The 21,499-nt window shown below is 47.0% G+C and overlaps 1 protein-coding gene across 7 annotated transcripts in view; it reads right to left on the bottom strand.

Annotated features, from left to right (window-relative positions):
• Nucleotides 1–21,499, bottom strand: part of ATP11A (ATPase phospholipid transporting 11A) — a 2,308,865-nt gene that overhangs the window by 1,578,071 nt on the left and 709,295 nt on the right. For all 7 annotated transcript variants that reach the window (XM_069636989.1, XM_069636990.1, XM_069636983.1 and 4 more), the window contains exon 4: nucleotides 4,054–4,134. In XM_069636989.1, coding sequence (XP_069493090.1) covers nucleotides 4,054–4,134 — 81 coding nt within the window. The remainder of the gene's footprint in view (nucleotides 1–4,053; nucleotides 4,135–21,499) is intronic.

Here is a 21,499-nt window from a genome sequence, read left to right as displayed (position 1 = left end):
GATAACATATGATGGTCGCTGCTTTCTTGCTTTATTATCTTGAATTCAGTAGATAACATGAAAAGCCTTGATGAAAGATATATGTAATCTAAAGTACTTGTTGATTTTCCCCTTTGCCACGTTACTTGCTGCGGAATGTCTCCCGGCAGTGACCCATTAGCCATTCTCATATCATATTGCTTCATTAAACAGCTCCACTTCTTATAATCTTGTGTGTTTTTTCTCAACTGAAGCTTGAAGGCGTCAATATTAAGATCTCCCACTAAAATAACATCAGTTATTTCTTTAGTTTGTGCAATTATATTGAACATTTTGGACAGTTCCTGATGAAAGCAAACATCCGTAATTGCAGCTGGGTTTCTATACATATTGATTAGTGCAATCCTTTGGGACTCCATCGTTATTTTAACCATCTGTATAAACTTATTGGGGTTTTCCCATGCTTGTAATTGTATTTTGCTTCCCAGTTTGATGGCTACCAAAAGTCCTGCCATGGGTCGGCCTTTCTGGGCTATTATTGCCGGATTAATAGTAATAGTATGGTTATCCCATATTGGAGCGACACTTAGCCATGTTTCTTGGAGGACTATGATATCTGCGTCATTCAAAGAGGAATTTAGATTAGTAAGAAGATGGGAATATCCCTTGTATTCCAGCTTACAAGTGTGGCATTGACTGCTTTTTGCCCATCAGGTTCTTGATTCGATGGTGGTTATAACTGAGAAAAACGTTCTTCCAATGCGGCAAAACTTGAGGAGTTGCATTTATGGCATTGACACACGTTTGTTGGTGAAATAGTTATTGTTTGTTTCTCTATATTTTTTTCACTGTTTTTTCTTTCCGGATCTTGAGCAAGCAGGAAACCCATTGCAAAGATTTTCATTCTCGCCTGCCATATAGTATTCATAACTATGCCAGATTTCATCCATAGACGCACAATCCCCAAGTTAGTATCGCAGATGAATTCCACTTGGTTAATGTCAAATGAAGTGAGGTCTCCTAGTTCTGGTATATCACTAAAGATGTTAAGTACACTAGTACGCAATAGATCATATTGAGGATAAGGATCCGCACGACATTTAAGAATTAGTGTATGATGGCTCACGAATTCCTTTTGTCTCTTTAGATCCTGTTTTTGTAATTTTGTTACAAGTGGTTGCTTTTTGGCAATTTGATTGATACTAGAATTATTGATCACACGATTTGTCTTTGTACAGTGGTCAGGTTTACTACCAGATCCCTGTTCATAAAAAAACGTGACCTTAGGTTCTTTTGAACATCTAGGTGTGTGCAATGGCTTCAAGTGGGTATCCAGATAAGCTTCTATGACTGATTTAATTTCATCATTTTGATTGTGCCATATCTCACCACCTCGATATTCATTTATTGTTTGTGAATCACAGCCAGTGTTGGACGTAATTTGTTTTTCATTATCTCTTTCTGTTGCACGTTGTCTTTCAGTGATGGATGTGTTATGCTGTGCACGATTTCCAGCGCATCTTGCCACATTTGTCTCCAAATTTTTTTTTGTTACAAGGTTTTTTATCTCATTTGTGCGCTGAACAATATATGCATCTATCACTGCTTTAAGTTGTTCAACTTGTGGCTTCTCCGTTGTTGTCAACAATGCTTGTGTTATTTTTTCATTTGCCTTAATAATTTGAGTCTTTGGGTAGTTCTCCTTAGTCAATGGATTTGTTAGAGTTACATGTTCCATTGGTATTGCTGTATCCAAGGCCAATACCAATTGACTAAGGGGTGATTCGTTTATTTGTAGAACAGATAGATCTGACAGAGAACTTCCCTCCGGAGCTTTTTGAGCTGGTGTGACACCACTACTTGTGTGATCAACCTGGGGCTTTGTAGGAACTGTCAACTCCACTGTTTGTGTACGGATTTGACAATTGGATAATTTATTTCGTTTCGTTGATTGACAAAGTCTAGTGCTCAGATGTGTAGCACGACCTTTATTTCGTGTTTGTTTATTAAAAAGACCATATTGAGTTTTGTTTATTGGTTGTTTCGCTGTTTTAGGAGAGTTTTCAATACTTATCCATGAAGTATTTTGAAACGACTTTGTTTGTGCCTCAGCTTCAATTGGGCAAATGACATGATCGAATGTAGGGAGACTCACAGAGTGCGAGATAGGTACAGTCACAATTTCTATGCTCTTAGACAGATTATCCGGCAATTCTTCCGTTTGTCCGGTTTTTTCCATTTCCGCCGAATGTGTTTGAATCCATGCCATTAAATGGTCAATTTTAGTTGATTGAATGTTAATCTTAGACTCAAGAGTTTCAAATAACTTGAACAAACTCTTAATTGTGGTGTTAACTGCCATAAGAGTCACTTCTAGAAGTCCTGTATTTACGAGTATCTTTTCTTTTTCACATGAAGACTTGCGATGCCTTGGCGTTGGGAGAATATACGACACGGACTCTGAGATGGTGGAGTCCATTGAGCCCTGTTTATAATAGTCCATATGTGACCCATTAAGAGATGCAATTGTGCTTACAGGTGTCGTTTGTTTTGCTTCTTCCAAGAATACATCTTCATTAGAGTCACTCTGTTCGTTCTCCAGTGTTTCATATATTTTATCCAAATGTGTAGTTGGAACCTTCTTTCGTTCAATTTGATTAGTAGATAGAAGCATGGTATTGTCCGAAATTGGATTATTGTCCAGTGCCTCAGATTCATCATTATCAGTCATACCCATCTGCGTTACTGAGTGCAGTTGATTTAAATCTGATGTTCCCTCTGGTATATTTCGGTTAGATTCCATTTGTACTTCATTGCACTTCATGGAGAGGCTCGTGATGTTCTCTATTGATATTTCCTTTGAAGGTCCCGAATTGCCTCCCACAATAAGAGCTTCTTGCTGATAGGAAGTCAGTGTGCTAGGTTGTGTAGTAGTTTTCACAACCGGGCAGAACTGTCTAATATCTTTGTTTATGATTTGCGTTTTTGGGCGTGTTTTAGCACGCGGGGTCAAAGTTATCATTTTGGTAGAGGAAATTTTATTCAAAGTGCTTTTAGATCTGGTTGCTATAGTCTCCATTGGTGTGTCAAAGTTCACCACTGGATGACTCGCACAAGGTTGATTCCTTTGCGGTGTTAAAGACATTTAAGTTTATAGCAGAGCCGTATCTATAATCAAATTTGACTCACCAGTGCACGATATTTACCTTATTTCTTCTTGTTGGGATCAAAGAGGTCACACCTCCGCAGTCTCCCGTGTATAGTTTCTGCCGCCAAACAGCCGCACAACAGCCCTGCTAGCGGCCTTGTCCCCGCCGGGCTTAACGCCGCAAGGGCAGTAGCTCCCGTGTTATGTGCGCTTCCGTGGTCACGTGATGAGTCACGTGGGCAATGTATCCCCGCCTCCTCCAGGAAGCGTGGGGTGATCCGGCAAGAGCAGAGAAGCCGCTCGCAGTGTCGGACTGCAAGTAGATTTTCAAGAAAACGATCAGCGTTTGTCCTCAGGGCAAGGTAAAGACGTATCATAAACATCACACAGTCCATGTCTCTTCAAAAGATGTGCTTAGCAAGTAAGAGCTGGGAAATGTAATAAGGGTATTAACGAAAAATCCATCGATGCAAAAGGAACAGGATACAAGCCTACAATGCAGGACGATGCCTGTCCCAAAACATTACCCTTGATGTCCCCAATACATGTTGCAAGCAAAGCCGTTTCTTTTTTTTTATCATAGTTTATTTATTCCGCAGATGCGTACAGAGTACAACAGTCAGGAACTGGTCATTAACTGGGAGATTACAGGGCATTTCTACATTCCCCTGAAGACCTCAAGGAGTGTGTCTGCAGTCTCTGCGGTTTTTAACTTTTAAAACAACCCTCCCCAACATGCACCCTCCTCCCCTCCCACTTTCCCCTAGCTGAAACAAATTCCAAGGTTGTCCTTTCGGCCAGGTTTACATGCATTCTAAGGAAGATGAGGCGGCTCTAATTCAGGGTATTAGCAGACATTGGCATTTCTAGGCAAAGCCATTTTTAAACGCAAGTCATTTTTTTTCTAGCTAGCTTGTGATGCTCACCTGTTTGATCGCAGTTACAACGATGACGAAAAAAAGTGGGAGCCCGCTCGTCACTGGACTCGTTGGTGTATCGATAATTAACTAAGAGAAAAAGAAAAGCACATATTAAAACAACTAAACCTCAAATGTAGACAGTGCTTTCCCAGTGCTCACAAAATAAAGTCAACGGTTTCATCCATGAAATGCATAGGTTATTAAAGGCAAGGGAAAACTAAATACTTTTTAACATGCAGTACCATCTACAGCAGAAATGTTGGAGGTATTTTGGCGAGAAAGAGAATACTTGTGAGAAAAGAAAACAAGATGGAGCTGCAGGAATTGGTTGACAAAAATGCTCGATGTGAAGGGGGGCGCGAACCAGGGTTAAAACTCCGAAAAATACTGGAGTATCTAGTTGACCTTTGCAGCGACATTAACTACACGTCCCTCCCTCGTCCTCGCCCAGGATACATAAACCATATCCAACAAAATCAAAGCCTCCATCTCATGCGAAAGTCCCCTCCGAGAACAGGCAAGAGCAGCAGCTTAAGAGGCCTCCACGGCCATCCCTGCAACTGGACCGTTCGAGGGGTTGACTGCTGCAAACATACAGATGCCAAAGAGGGGACGCAACACAAGTAATCCTCAAACCCCAGTCTGCAGGGTAATCGACTATCCTCCTAAATACCCGACTCCTAAGTTACCCCAGTCCCCCGTATTAGCCTTTGTAATGGCAGAAAGCAAAAAGGGATGCAAAGTGAAGCAAATAGACAGCACGCAACAAGCACCGCACTCTGCCACTCTTATCGTGATCAGGGCAAGTACTGTGACAAGGGAGAGTAAGACTAGGAGTAATAAAGATGACCAGTAAGTAATCAGGGCAACAGGCATAAGTACTGGAAACCGACAGCAGCCAGCCTTCCTCCTTCTCCTCCCCTGGCTCACTTCACCACATTCCTACCCAGAGGAAAGTGGCAGAGCACGGGAAAAGATTAAGCGAAGTGGGAAAAACATAAGGGTTTGAAGATTAGAATCAACACAGTAGCCACAGAAAACATGCAACATACAGAGATGCCAACATTAAATAAACATTTATCACTGCCTGGTTGCTACTATTATCCTATTCGATGTACTGATTTTACGGTGACCACAATGGAATGGGGAACCCTCCGCCCAGGCCCCCCTCCCACCCTACCCAAAATGAGCAGACAACCATACTGGATTGGGGTCAAGCGAATACAGCACAGAAGCCCAGTTCCTCATGCACCTCATTGGCTGCAACCCTAGGTCTAGCTCAATGAAAATAAAAGATACGCCAGCGCCTACAACAGCTGGCGAAAGAACGCCACACACGGGTCTCCTAAATAAAGTGAGGGTAATTCGAGCACCAAAGCCAAGCTATCTAAGGCTGTGAAATGGCGAAGTTGGTTACAACTTTGGGGACTCCACTCAAACCAGGAAGCCTACGAACCACCAACATTTATACCCATGTCAGTCCACAGCAGCCAGTTAAGTGATAGTCAACCAAGAACTAGCAGTACACATCCACAGTCCATGAGGCATATCAGGCTCCTCATGACCTGGCCACAGCACTACTACCAGGACTGACTTGACCTGGATCTATACTCCGTCCAGAAAAGAACAGCCCCAAATCAGTATATTGTCATACCCGCTACACCTCAATGCAGAATTGAGACACCACACCACCTTGTCAAAAAAAATATTTAGTGAGCGAGAGGGACTAACCTCGCCCAATACCACCTTTCTTCCGTGTTCAAGGACCTCTGAGGAAGTGAGAGCATACCCAACTCAGCATGCGTCACTGTCTCCATACCCAATGGTCCTAAGAGGGGCCTCCACACTTCTAGCGCCATCTGCCACTGATAAAGCTTAATCCCCACATCTCCCCCAGTGCAGAACTTTGGGAGAGCAATCCCACTGCCACTTCTTGCAGACCCCGGGCAACCACAGCACTTCAGTAGCAGGATCACCAGAGTTACCCTAGAACGTAAATGGGCCTGGGGCCACCTTCCTCTTCATTTCTCCTTTAGTTGTTGCAGGGCTTCGACAAAGGATCTGATGACTAAATCCACAAAGCACAGCAACAGGGGTAAACAAAAAATGAATGCAACAAGAAGCCAAATGGCCTCCAACGGGTTCACTGTGCAGGAGAAAAGAATGAAAATAAGGAGGATTATGAGACTATGGGGCTATAATAAAAATAAAAAAATCAAAGAAAAAAAAGAAAAATCAGGGTATGTACAAGGGAGAGTATGACTAGGAGTAATACAGTTTGCTAGTAATACAGTTTTCTAGTAAGTAATTAAGGCAACAGGCATTTTTGCTGGAAACCGACAGCATCCAGTCCTCCTCCTTCCCCTGCCCTGGCTCACCCCACTACCCAGTGAAAGGTGGGTTTGGCAGAGCACCAGGAAAATATTAAGCGAAGTGGGAATAGCAAAAAAAAAGGGAAAAAGCATGAGGGCTAAATTAAACATTTATCACTGTGTAGTTGCTACTATTATCCAATTCAATATACAAATTGTATTGATCACATCACAATGACAAGTTGGGCATCAATTGTGTAGCTGCAGTTGGCAACCATATGTCGCCCTATTTCACAGATTGCTTGAGATATTATAAGTTACTCACCATACTGACCAACGTACTCCTAGTCCATAGTACCCTTTACACCATACTGTATGTGCGTCCCTCGCTAGGGACGCGAGACGGAATCTTTTTCAATAGAAAAATCTTCCCCTATAAATGTAGATGCGCGTGGGGGCGTGGCCCTGGGAGCATGCGCTCCCCTGACTCCACCCACCGGGCCTCTCCTCAGTCCCCTTTGATGCGTTGACAATATTACCATTGCCTAATGACACCAGGTTTATTAGGGGGGAGGACGGTGGGATATATGGAGGAAAGGGTACTATGGATTAGGATTGCGTTAGCCACTATAGTGAGTAACTTATAATTACTCCTACATCCCATCCCCTTTCCTCCATACTGTATGGGCGATTACAACTGAATGTAGCCCCAAGGCAGAGAGCTGCCCCCCTTAAGAAAACAAGTTCCTTAAAACTGCCTGTCCTAATGCTGTGTCCGACCTGGAGCTGGCATCCAAGCAGTAGTGCTTGCAGAAGGCTGAGGGCGTAGCCATTTAGCCACCTTGCTGATGACCTGCCACGGGACATGTCTGTGGAAAGCAACTGCTGTGGCCTTAGCTCTGATTGTGATTGCCATTCATATTTGACAGAAGAGGCTTGTGCTGCCCCTCAGACGCCTCCTTGATGGCCGTAACCATCCACCTTGCTATGGAAGCCTGATATCTGGCCTTTGACCCCCCCCAAAAGGTGACAAAAAAAGCATATGATTTGCGGAAGCTCTTAGGTCTGTCCAGGTAGAATTTTAGTGGCTGCCTGACATCTAGACAGTGCAGTACCCTCTGAGCAAGAACGTAGGTAGCACCATCTCCTCCTTCAGGTGAAATGAGGAGAACACCTTAGGTAAGACTGCGGGGTGAGTTCTAAGCACCACCTTGTCCTTATGAAAAGTAGTATAGGGCTCTGAAGCCAACTGTGCATAGATTTCACTGACCCTGCGTGCAGATGCAAGGCCCCCCAGGAGGGTTGTCTTAATGGTGACAAGCCTGAGGTCCGTGGATGCCGTAGATTCGAATGGTTTATGCACCAGGGTGCCCAAGACCACGTTGAAGTCCCACACGGGGTCTGGCTTCGTGATAGGCGGGCAAAGCCTGGTCAAGCCCGCCAAGTGTCTTTACCACCGGATTAGAGGATGAAAATACATCCTCCTGCAAGTTCCGGTAGGCTCCAATGGCCGCCAGATAGGTGCGGCATGTGTCTACTTGCACCCCCGAATGTGCGAGGTGCGCAAAGAAGGATAGCACGTTGCTCAACGTGCAGGTCAGTGGATTGACCTCCTTTGATTCTGCCCAGTGACAAAAGCTAGTCCATTTGCTTTTGTACTGGTTCCTGGTAGCATCGATCCTAGCGCCTTGTATAATGTCTAGGTTAGCCTGTGACAGATGCAGATGCCTTAGTGTGACCTGCTCAGGAACCACACTGCAAGGGATAACTTCTGCGGAGCAAAGTGGATGACTGCCTCCCTGCAGTGAGAGTAGGTGAGCTGGGCCCGGTGGAAGGGGCCTGCTCACCTACCAGGCTGAAAAGTTCTGAGAACCATGGTCTTGCTGGCCTCCACGGAGATATAAGGATGATATGGAGGTGCCAGGCCTCCCAGATCTTGCAAATTACCCTGTGGACCACTGGAGTGGAAGGGAAGCCATACGCGTTCATGTTGTTCCCCTGGATCTGCATCACGCCGCCCAGAGAGCCCCAACCCTGTCCCTGCCAGGACGCAAACTGGGGGCACCTCCTGTTGGACCAGGTGGCAAATAGATCCACCTGAGGATGACCCCATCTGTCGAAGATCCCCTGAAGGACCTGTACGTCCAACTCATCAGCCGGTCCGCCTCCACGTTGGATTCCCCCAGGAGGGTAATTGCTGCCAAGTGCATGTTGTTTACCAGAGCCCACTCCCAGATTCCGACTGCTAGAGTGCAGAGGGGAGGAGACCTGGTGCCACCGTGCTTGTAATACATGCTGGTGGAGCTGTCCGTTTGTATGAAGATCGTCTTGCCACTGATCATCGGGAGGAAGGCTTTGAGAGCGAGCCTGATGGTCATAAACTCGAATCAGTTGATGTGGGCCGCTTGCTCCTAATGGGACCATACCCCATGGACACTGGCTGTCCAAAGTAGCTCCCCAGCACTCTAGGGATGAGTCCGTAGTGATTGTCACAGCGTCTTTCTCCTTATCTGAATATTGCTTCTTAGACCAGATCTCACGACAGGTCAAGAACAAACTTTGCGAAATCATCTCAGGAACACTTTCATCTATGGCCATACAAGGCACTCCATCTTTTTTGGCCTATTTTAAATAGGTAAGAACAACTAGCTATAATTGTTCCTTATATGACAACTTCAGTTTATCCATTTTTGTTCAAAAACACTTAGAGCATTGAATTATTCTCTCCGTCAATAGCATATACAGGCATTTAGCACCAGTAATAACCTGGTTGTACGAAAAAATGCATCTGCTTCGATGAAAAATGTATCTGTTTTGATTCAAATTAAGAGTTTTAAGTTTTTGTCAATTTTTGATAACGGTTTCACTCTAAAGGCTGTTAGACACTCTAAAACAATTAAGTCCATTTGAATTATGCACTGTACACTTTAAGTCCAGGATCTGTGTGTTGACATGTATCTCAGAGATGTCCTTGAATTGAGGTTGTTTTGAAATTGTTGCTTTCGAAATTGCTTATGGACTAAAAATATTTTATTGTTTAAATTTAAAATGTTTTTCTTTATAGAAATGTTATTCTTAAAGAAAAAATGCCCCTGATGAAGAGTTGTTTGCTACTCGAAACGCGTTGGGCCTACCATCTTGTATGAATAATAAATCGTCTTGCTTATGAATTTATCCTTCAAGTTGTCAAAGTTTAATTATTTAGTGAAATTTTGAATATATATCTGAAATGCCTTTAAAAGACTTTCCATCTTTAACGATTCTCTAATCACCATTAGGCTTTGGCCTTTTAGATAGTGTGCAGGAGACAAAGCTTTCCTAATAGGAAAACTCTTTTGTCCCTACGTACCAAGGCTGAGCAACTCTCCCCCGCTTCTTTACTTTGTTTAATATCTCTAGATATATATAAAAATATACAACCGATATGTAATAAGATCGTCCAAATCAAGGTGTGCACAGTGTGTTGTCCACGTTTCTAACCCTTCTCCCGATTCCAGGAGGCTGCGAAGTTTAACTGCAATAGCCTCATTTTGAGCCTTGTATGCAGCACTGCCAGGAGACATGCCGCCATGATACCCAAGAGGTGTTGCTACCATCACGCTGAGGTCACTGCTCTGCTGAGAAATGCCCTGTGACCCTCTTGATGGTTCTGATCTTGTCCTCTGTGGGGAAAATCCCCTCAGAGCTTGTATCCCAGATGAAGCCCAGGAACGTTAGACTCAGAGTGGGCGCCAGCTGTGACTTCTTGCGATTGATGGAAAATCCCAACTCGTGCAGTTTATTCATGAGGGTGGAAGAGGTGTGGTGGACTGCCGCCTGAGACCTTGCCCTGACAAGCCAGTCGTCTAGGTATGGATAGACGTGGTGACCCTGGGCCCTGAGCAGGGCTGCCACCACTTTCATCAGTCTTGTAAGCCAAAGAGCAGAACCTTGTATTGGAAATGCAAACCCATGATCCTGAACCTCAGAAAGGACCGATGGGTTGCCAGATAGGGACATGTAGGTAGGGATCCTTCATATCCAGGGAGCACATCCAGTCTCCCGCGCACAAGGTCTCAGCTATAAGCACTGGGGTAACCATCCTGAACTTTTGAAGAGAAAGAGAAAGGTTCAAGGTGGAAAGGTCAACAACTCTCAGGCCTGCCTGGTTCTTCTTTTGTATGACGAAAATTTGTGAATAGAAGCCCAGACCCCGCTGGGAGGATGGGACTTCCTCCACTGCCGGACTCTCTATGAGCGAGCCAATTTCCGCCAACAGAGTTGCTGTCCCAATCTGTGGGTGCGGAGGGGAGGAGGAGGAGGATGGATGGGTAGCCAGAAGCCTGTAGATACTACTGAGAGGATCCAGGGGTACACGGACCTTGCACGTCAGTGTTGGGTGTGAAGGTGAAGCCTGCCCCCCACCGGAGACCCGTTGATCTGGATGGCCGTGTCATGCCTTTTTACCCTCTGAGGCTGGGGGACTGAAAAAAAAAGCCCTTGTGCGCCGCCTTGTGTTGCTTGCGCCGGTGCTGGCTCGGGGATCTGTACGGTTGCCTCGACTGTCTTTCCTGGAAGCCCCGGAAACCTCAGAAGGACCGACCCTTGTCTGAACGCTGCTGCATCTGGCTGTATGCCTTAGGAGTGGCCTTAGTGAGAATGGATGATGATTTGGCAGTCTGAGAACTGTTCGTCTTATCCAGTTCCACGTCCGTAGTGGAATGGAATAGATCGCCACCCTAGAAGGGAAGGTCCAGTATGCGCTCCTGGACGTCTGGGTTGAACTTTGTGACCCGTAGCCAGGCCATTCTTCTCATGTCCGTAGCGATGCAGATGGCACGACCTGAGGTGTCAATGTGAGCTACTGTGGACTCCATTATGCCCTGCGCTACAAACTTGGCTTCCGCCAGCCACGCCTTGAAGCACACCCGACTCTGCACCAGAAGTTCCGGAAGGAAGTCAGCAATTTCCCGCCAAAGCCTTTGGTTGATAGCAGCGAGCATAGCATCTGCATTGGACTGACGAAGATGAAGGGAAGCGGTGGAATAGATTTTCCTCCGTATGCTTCCAGCATGTTCTCCTCCTTTCCAGTAGTGCAGAAGCTCATGTAGCCGAGAACGATCATGGCTTGGAGTAGATTGAATCCACGGCGATCACTGAGGAGTGTGGCTGGGGGTGTGCTGACAGAAAAAGGGGGGGCCCCTCCATCTGCTTAAACTTGGCGTCGAGGCGCCTGTTGGTCAGCTGTGACGAATGAGGTTTAAGCCATCCTTTTTTGGCAAGTGCTACCACGTCCTTTGGCATTGGAATCGTTGTTCTAGCCATGGGGCGTAGAGTGAGGACCTCCGCCATGACCCCCGCCTCTGGTTGTTCCACGTCGGGTTGTTGAATTCCCATGTATTCGCCCAGGCCCGCAAGCCGCTCATGAAAGGCCTTGGCCAACGAAGGTGTGTCTGGGTCCTCTTCCTCACCCATGTCCACCAATGTGTCCTGTTGATCAGGTGCAGCTGGAGGAGTGCTGGGCGCCGGGGGTTGTGGCGTACTGATAGGGCCCGGCGGCTGCTGGGCCGGTGGCTGACCTGGGGCTGCCAAGACTGTTGGAGGCATGGGAGCCGGTGTAGTGGGAACTGGCATGGGCCGCATCGGAGCCAGAGGCGCTGGAACCAAGAGCAGAGTGGCCGTGGGTGCTAGCAGCAGAACCGGGAGGAGCATGTCCCTGATCACATCCTTGAGGATGATGCCCATCTGCAGAGACCACATGAGAATTTTTCTAAAAAACCTGTCTTCACAGGCCAGTGAAGCGCTTGGTGGCACGGGCGTGGGGCTGAGACCTGGGCACACTCTGCCTTGCTGGCTGCGGGGTGTATCTGCCCTGCGACACTGTAGGTTATGCCGTGGACCACGTTCCCGGTGAAGACCAGTCCCACCTGGAAACCCATCCCCCTACTTTGTCCCTCAAAGGGGGATAGTGTTGGGGCGAGTTGCCATTTTGTCTGGCACGGCGGCCATCTTGTCTGGCTGCATGCCACGTGCCAGTGTTGTGACGCTTGCCACGCTGTGCCCGGCTTCTTCCAGGACTCTTGGTGGTGGAGGTTGAGGCCTACCCTGCACCTCAGGACACGGCCTGCTAGGCAAATTGCCCTCAGCTGAGTTGCCCGTAGTGCTGCGTACAGGCGCCCCCTCAGACATTTGTCTGGTACTAGGGCGTAGGCACTCGGGCGGGAACCTGGTAAAAGAACCTGGCGGTCCCTCAGCATAGGCACCGGTAGGATCTCGCGACCCTTTGGCCTAGTGGCAAGTAGCTAAAGCAGCCTCGGTACCTGCATTTGTACTAGAACCCGATAGGTCCCACCCGCTTGTGCACTTCCTGGGGAAGGAGTCGCCTTTGCAGGGTGCAGATGAAAACAGTGCCCCTACCTTGGGCCTGGACTTGTGCTTGTCCAATTCCTTTAAGTCCTCTGGAGGCGACCTCCTGAAGAGCTCCCTCCACCGAGCTAGTCTGTTCTTCAGAGCGCATGGTGTAAGCGCGTCACATGCGGTACAGCCCTCCCAGCCTTGGTCGGAGCCAAGGCAGCAAAGGCAGAGAGAGTGGGGGTCAGACGTAGGGAAGAGTCCCTCAGGCTGGACACCTGCTGAAACCCGCTGATGTCAATATGCGCCGGGAAGGAGCGTGGCGCCAGAGGACAGAGGTATCTGATTAAAGACAAGAAAAAAGAAGACAAAAGTACTTCTCCGGGAAAGAGTGTATGCAATAACTAGGCCAAAGGCTTAAACCCAGGAGCGCTGGTGAAATCTGTCTGTTCCCGTCATCGCGGAAAAGAGGACTGGGGAGTGGCCCGGTGGGCGGAGTCAGGGGAGCGCATGCTCCCAGGGCCGCGCCCCTGCACAAATCTAAATTTAAAGGGGAAAGACGATTTTTCTGGTGCATAAGGTTCCATCTCCTATCCGTAGCGTTGGGACGCCCATACAGTATGGAGGAAAGGGGACGGGACGTAGGAGTACTATATGTAGCATGAGGGTAATTCAACTGGGATTAGTACCAAAAAAAACACACCAAATTGATATAAATGCAATGAAAGAGCAAAGTTGAAAAACATACAGATTTATTTTATATAACACTTCATAATTCACGTGAATTTCTCAAAAAAGAAGTTCCTAAAGGATGTTCTGTAAACCCCGCCTTAACCTCATTTGATTTTACATTCCTAAGCAATCGTAGTTTTATTCCTCATCAGAAATTAAAGACTACTACTTAGAAGCAAGGAGAGTCAAAAAGTCAAAATGGAGAAGGCGCGGCCAAGATGGCGGAGCGGTAGGATGCCTTTCCTGTACCACCTCTGACCATCCGCCTGGCTACAATGCTGTCAGCGATTTAGGAGCTCTCACCAACTTTCCCCGAAGTAAAAACCGAAGCAGGGGCTGCAGGGTTTGGGACGACTGGCCGGAGACTGCCGCAGGCAGTGGCGAGGTCTTCGACGAGGAACCGAGCGGGAACCTGGAGCACCACCATAGCGGCCGCCGTGAGATGCGTCGAACGTGGAGCGGAGAAGAGGCGGTGGCTGTGACCCATGCCCTTACCCCCACCCCCTGTGGAGGTGAGGGAAGGAGAGAATGAATCTGGTGCCAGAGTCGGCGTCCAGAGACCACACATTCCCCGGGCGCAGGAAACGGTCCGGGTGACCCACTCCCGGGGAGGATGGTGCGCTGTTCCCATTTGATCAGTCCAGATCCCGCCAGAGCGCTAGCTGCTGGCGCTATTGTTTGTTCCTCCGGGGAGTATAAAGGCTACTAGGGCCTCCTGTATGACCAAAGCCTAACAGAGGAGTAGTCCCAGGCGGGAGCTGCATGAATGAGCCGAGTAGCTCTCCCCTGGTGGGGAGAAGGTGAAGAGATCTGCCTCAAGGCACGGCTTCCAGAGGGGTTCCCGCCAGGACTACAAGACAAGAGGTGGCGAGACCGGAGTGAGTTGGAGATACCTAGTCCCCTCCATTTGAAGGGCGAGATCGTTGGACTTTCCCCAGGGAGATGAGCGGAACGGGGACAATGGCATAAATTTGAACTGTGGTGTGTACATAAGAATAACACCCCCTGCTCCATTAACGCAAGACTCAGAAGCTCCTAATATCGATGGGCGTGTGCCCCCTTCAGCCATAAAGAGTTAAGAGGGCAGTGCTTGCAACTGCAAGAGGGGCCTAGAGAAGCCTCCCACACAGAAACGTTATACAAAAAGGCCACCCCCTACTCTGTTCAGGACCAGGGATTGTTTAACAGTCAATACGTAATGCTGTCCAGACATGAAAATGAATACAAGCAGGAAATCATTTACTATTGTTTGTATGGTGTAGATTATATAGGGCAAACCTACAAATAGGTGCCTGTAAAAATTCTAATGAAAATTTAGAATATTTATCTTTGTACTAAATGAATAACTTCCAAAGTGATATTAGTATTTTTTCTTTGCATCAAGCAGTATTGTTTTTTCTGTAACTATTTCAGCAAAGCATACCCATATATAAAATGTACATAGATTACATTTAACATAACACAATATGATACTCTAATGTGTGGAAAATTCCCCTCAGACATACAAAAGAAATGTGTTTGTTGACATTTCATACATGAATTTTAAATAAAACAGAAAAAGAAGGATTGCAAGTGCACCCAATCCTCTCAAAAACTTGCTAGGTATGGTATGGGAAATCCTCTCTAACTGATACCAACATACTACTGTGAAGAAACCCGCCACAAGAGTCCTTGTCGAGGCAGAATGTTCAAGGCCTCAAAAAACCCTAAAAGCTCCAGCATACAGACATCTCTGTCCACACCCACGAGGCAGGACCCTTCAGAGGAAAGCATGTCCGCGGATAACCGATGGAGCCATGCTCTGCGCCCAGTGTGCCGCTTCACACGCCAGAATTTATCACCCATTACCTTGTGCTGCTTTGTAGGGACATAAAGGACTCGCTGCGCTCTGAAATATCTGAGCTTCAGAAAGAAATGTTTGAGTCCATCGCTGAAATCAGCAGAGAGGTAGGGGCTGTGGGCGAATGAGTGGACCATAACGAACACTCCCTCCGTTTTTTTTTTTTTTTACATTTTTTATTGGTTTATTCAACAAAAACAATATAAACCAAACATGCAGTGCAAATATCAACAGCTCAATTATTCCCAACACGATTTTGGTCACTGCTCCTCTAATCCCACCCTCCCTTGCGAGCCTATTTGTTCTACGCCCTCCGTATCTGCCACGTGTGGTTGGGTCTCACTTTCAGTGGATTCTGTCAGATCCTGTAGAGTTCCAAACAATTCTGCTATTAATGATTTCCATGCCATCAGGGTTCCCGCCTCCTCCTCTCCCCCTACAGCGCTCGCCTCTTGCCATACCATGGTTTCTGCCTCTGCCCATTTCTGCAACTCCTTCCACCACACCTCCACCTGTGACATGTCTTCCATCCCATAGCAATCCTTTTTGTAAGCACATATGCTAGATCTTTCAATTTACTAACATGCCTAAGTTTCTGAGATCAAGGGAACCCCCCCTAGCAGGCATGCCCAAGCCGTATCAATAACCATTGTGACCCCCTTTTCCGCTAGTTTGTGCTATTTCACCCCAGAAGCGCTCAATTACCGTGCATGACCAAAACATGTGTACCATGCCAGCATTTTCTTCGTCGCATTGGGACATGCTTGTCTCCCAGCGTTTTCAAATCTAGATAGTCTCTGGAGCGTCATATATGCCCTGTGCGTGATATATAGTTGTATCTATTTTAGCCTCGCATTTCTTGACACCTTCTTGTGGTACCCCAGGGCACGTTTCCACATCCCGTCTTCTATCGAGGTTCCTACTTCCGCTTCCCAGACTAGTCTTAGTTGTATTAGTTCTTTCCCAACTTTGGACATCATCTCATACAGTCTAGAGATCTCGTGCCCCCCCTCCGTTATGTCATAAATTGTATCTATGCTAGCATCTGGTTCTTCTTCCAGTACCGTTTCGGGCCATGTACTTCTGATTCTCTGCACCATTCTGTGGTACGTGATATACTGGCCCGTGTGCAACCCCACTTCCTCCCCCAGCACTTCGAAATCTATGATGGTCCCCTCTCGCCAGACATCTCCGATCGTCACTAGCCCCACCGACTCACAGTTCCTGATTATCATCCTCAGCTGCCTATCTCCCCCTGCCAGCGCAACTAGTGGTACCTGCGGGGAGCATGGGAATGGGTTTTCCATCATCTGGCATGAACGAACACTCCCTCTCTACGCTGGAAACGGATATGAGAGAGGTACAAGGGAAAATGTGGCCTTTCAGGATAGTCATGAGAGTCTCAAGGCGAAGTGTGATGACATGGAGAATAGAACGAGGCGAGGCACCATTAGAGTGAAGTTCCTAAGAGGGGGCAGAGGGAAACGACATTGATGGCTGTATTCGAGAGCTCTTGTCGCAGGCCATGGCATGCAACCCCCAAAAACAAAGATGGACAAGGTGCATAGAGTGCGCCTGAAGAGATAAGAATCGCCCCCCCCGTCCCACCTGCCCCAGGACATCGTGGTGAAGTTCCATGACTACAAAGTCAAGGAAGAAGTCTTGATGTAGACAAGGAGGGTAAATCGTATCCAGTTTCGGGACTCCACGGGCCAAGTCTTCCAGGACGCCTCCCAACCCAGCCTAGCAAAGAGGAGGCTCCTTAAACCCATCACTGAAGAGCTGCAGCGTCAAGACATCTGATATAGATGGACGTTCAACATGGAGGAAGCAGTTCACATAGTGTTCACGGCGGAGGAAGGAGCCTGGCTATTGAGGATCACACTGAGCAAGGAGGGTGCAGCGCAAAATGCCACAGGCATGGATGGGGCCCGAGGAGGAAGCTCCTGGCGTGTGGTACCACTGGAGGATAAAAGGAAAAAAAGAAGGTGTTGATCGCTTAAAGGGCAAAGACTGGAACTTGCTTTTCACTCACCTAAAGGCAAAGAAACTGACAGTCCAGGCAGGCCTGACATTGCATAGGTCACCATATCATTGTTGTCCATGGAACTGGCCTAACAGTCTGGAAGACATCTGCTCCGAGGTGGAAAACATATGAGATTCTCATTGCTATGTCTGGGAATCAACTAATTTGGTGGGCCGAGTCCTATAGTTATTTTTTGCCAATGTTTGGAAATGTATTGACAAGCTCGGTCAGATAAGAGTGGGAGGTGGGACTATCTTTTCCTGTACAGGTATCATTCTGACTTGCAAATATTTTGGGGGTTACTCGGGAAGTACCAAGAGGGGCGGCGAGCAAATGGCAGTAGTCGGCAATGTATTTCATGGTATTGTAGAGACACTATTTTCCAACAGAGGTAATCGCACAAGGGTTTTTGGGGGCTGAAGAAGATGGAGTATGCTATGCTCAACAACAGGCTGAAGGGAGGACGACCTTGAAGTGCCCTATGAGGATTGATCTAGGGATGATCAACACCCAGGGCCCGAATACCCCAGGTAAACGTGCACGGCTGTTTAAAGAACTGAACAGGCTCCAGTTGCATATAGTAGCACTTCAGGAAACCCACCTTTGAAAAAAAGGACCAGGGACAACTTCAGCATAGATCCTTTCCACACCAGTACCACTGTTCGTCAGAAAATAAAAAAGGCGGGGGTCTCATTATTAATACATAGGCATGTGAGGTTCACACATATAGCAACCAGTAAGAATTCAGAGGGCAGGCACGTAATAGTATAAGGGGAGCTACGGGTTAAGGGAATTACTATTTTGGCTTTGTATGCCTCTAACTCAGTGCAGGAAGCTTCTATGTTACAGCTGCTGGAGCGGTTGTGGAGGAGAGGACAAGGGAAGGTGCTATTAATGGGTGACATGAACCTAGTGATGGGTGGCACAAAAGACAGGTCGGCTCGGACCACCGACACTACCGTGGGCTCAGCATCTTCCACTCTTAAGAATCGCATAACTGACCTCAATGTGGTAGATGCGTGGTTTAACTTTCACCCTGAAAGATCTGCCTACATCTACAGTTCTTGGAATCGCAAATTGACTATATATTCGTCCCGACGGGTATGATTCATTCAGTCCTTTCAGCGGACATCGAAACCCATGACATTATCGGATCATGACATGGTTATAGTGAGAATGAAGTACTGGTCTAATCGTAAAAGCCATCAGTGGAGGCTTGACCCTGTGGTCCTCCAGGACCCGGAATGCCTGGATGAGTTGAAAGAGGCAATTTGGAAATACCTCAATAGTAACCAACCAGAGAACACTGCAGAAGGCATTCACTGGGATGTGTTGAAGGCAGTTGCCAGAGGGGTACCAACATCAGGCGCGGCGCCGCTGAAATGGGCACAGGGTATGAGGAGGAACTGATGGGGGAAGTGAGGAGGACAAATGAGTCCTACACCGACTCCTACTGGGCGTCTTTTCAGTGTTCTGATGGACTAAAAAATCTGAAACAATACTCAGAGTTCACCACAAATTTTACAAACAGGGGAATGTTCTAGGAACACTGTTGACTCACCAGCTAAAATAACAGATGTGTAGGGCGTTTACCCATTCCATTGTAGACACCAAGGGGAAGGAGTGGGGAGACGAGGGTAATGAGAGGGATCGGTTAAACGCCTTCTACACAGATCTTTACACCTCCACCACTACGAACTAGGAGGACATACAGGTCTATTTCGAGGGGGTAGACCTACCATATTTGACGTAAGGGGTCAGAGAATTTTTAGAATCTCCAATTGATCTACAGGAGGCTGTCATAGCCATCAAAACCCTGAAACCAAATAAGACCACGGGCCCCCGACGGCCTCACAGCTACATTTTACAGATACTTGAGTCAGAAACTGGCAACACCTCTGGCTTATGTATCTAACTCTGTGAGAAATGGTGGCCATCTTCCGGCCTCAATGACGGAGGCCCAGGGCACCTATTGAGGCTCAATACTTAAGCCAAGCAAAGATCCCAAACACGGTTCGTCCTATAGGCCCATAGCCCTACTAAACTTCGATTCCAAGATATTCACAAAGATCCTCACAACCAGGGTGGAGCAGTTTATGCTTAGTCTTGTGAGCCCTGATCAATCGGGGTTTATCAGGGGGCGAGGCACAGTGGGCAATATAAGGAGGCTCATACACTTAATAGCCAAATCAAAAAGAAACCCAAATCACGTGTTTTGTTGGCACTTGACGCTGAAAAGGTGTTTGACCGGGTTGAATGGGGATTTTTGAGGGAAGTGTTGCGAACATTTTATCTGGCACCCAAAATGATCCATTACAAATATGAGATCCCCCCGCAAGGCTCTTGATTAATGAGGCAACTACTGAGCCAATCCTGATGACTAAAGGCACCAGACAGGGGTGTCCCCTTTCACTGCTATTGGCATTCGTTATGGAGCCGCTGGCGGCGCGTGTTCGAACCAATGAGCACATTGCGGGAAGGAAGTTAGGTGGTACGCAACATAAATGTAATCTCTTCACAGATGACATGATTTCGAATCGTTTAGACATGTAAAGGAAGAAAAGAAGAGCTATAGTAAACAAGGTGAAGTCCGAGATCCTGGGTCTAAACAGCCGCCCTCACTTGAAGGAGAACCTCCAGCAGACGTTTCCCTTCCCGTGGGCTGCTAAAAACATTAGATACCTTGCGGTCAACATCACTAGCAAAACTAATGATCGATTCATGGTCAACTATCCAGCCTTGGTGAGAACTATTCGGAAAGACTAATATCTGAGGTGCCCTGCGTCTATCATGGTTGGGGACAATGGCAATAATCAAAATTAACATCCTCCCATGCTTTCTATACCTTTTTCAGTCAATTCCTGTCTTCACCGCTAGGGGTAGGGGTAGGTGGGAACCTGGAACGCTATGTTGTCATGGTTTTTATGGAACAGGGGTCTTTGCTTTTCTAATCATTTCACTGTCTTTATTTTAGTATTCTGTGCCTCGTTTCTGTGCTCTGGTCAGCTACCTTTGTTGCTCGTAGCCCGTACGAACAGATACTAGTATCATTACTATCCATTTTTATTTTGCCCCATAATGGCAACAATACAGTCCTACCAGTACGAGCCGGAGTATTCCGAGGCGGAATTAATCCAAAGAGAAAGATGCGCAAACGATGGGGCTTCGGACGACAGTTGGGCGGGCGATTCAACAGTTCAAGAGCCTGAGCCTAGTCACATGGACGACGTTTCCACCTGGTGTACCTGCAATCGGTGTGCGCTAATGCCAACTGAGGAGAACTGCTGCTGCCGAGAAAACTCTGGATGCTTGCCCTACATATCGGAAGGTGAGCCACGGCCGCAATGTGTTACCGAGCTGCATGACTTCAGGGCAGCCTGCCTCACACGGTCCGTGTTGAGGATTATGATGGTGCTTATGCACGAAGTTCGAGCAACAGTTTGCCCTCGCAATCCAAGTAACGAGTAAGTGCATTAGTTGTGATGTCACTATCATTTCATGGTTGTCTCCTATATTGTCGTAACTTTGATCTATCAATGCCAAACGAATGTAGACCTGCAATTCTATACACCACTCGCAATTTGGGGAAATCATAGTGATCTCCTCATGTTTATTTCACGTACAACCATGAAGCAGTATTTCTTTATGTCCCAAATGTAATGGAATGCATAGTCGTTCAATATTGTACAGTGTCTAAGTAACATTTGTACTGGCAACAATGCCATTGGATACAAGATTGCATTTTCAACTAATGTTCAATACACTTATCTTGTTCATTTAAAAACAGTTTGCATCTTTCTCTTTCACAGGTGGTACAGGCTGGTGGCCTATCGTACGTTTACATGATGGCTTCATGGGAGGCTTGGACACCGCGTTCGACGAGTAATACCTGCCTGTGTCGTTGGTGCCATTAGAGAAACTTTCCCCAGTGACAGCGGTCAGTACAGGGGATTTTCCCACACTGTGCTGCAACCCGAAGTTTATAATGTGTAGTACATTTATGACATCAAAATCAGCAACAAAATAAAACACAACAGAACTTTTATCAATGGTTGTTTCAATTTTTCAGTGAATCAAGTGTGTCTCCATTCAGCAGTGTTCTAGGCCTTGTCTGCATGCCTCATGCCCATCCATCCCCCCTCCATTATGAAAGGAAGTTGGCACCAGCGCATGTGCGCTGCCAAAGGGGGCTGGCAGGGGTTGGAACGGCCA

Source organism: Ambystoma mexicanum, chromosome 7p, assembly GCF_040938575.1.
Source record: "Ambystoma mexicanum isolate Mex_15411 chromosome 7p, UKY_AmexF1_1, whole genome shotgun sequence".
Lineage (NCBI taxonomy): Eukaryota > Metazoa > Chordata > Amphibia > Caudata > Ambystomatidae > Ambystoma > Ambystoma mexicanum.
The sequence above is the reverse complement of the archived record's forward strand: the minus strand, read 5'-3'. Positions and strand labels throughout refer to the sequence as shown.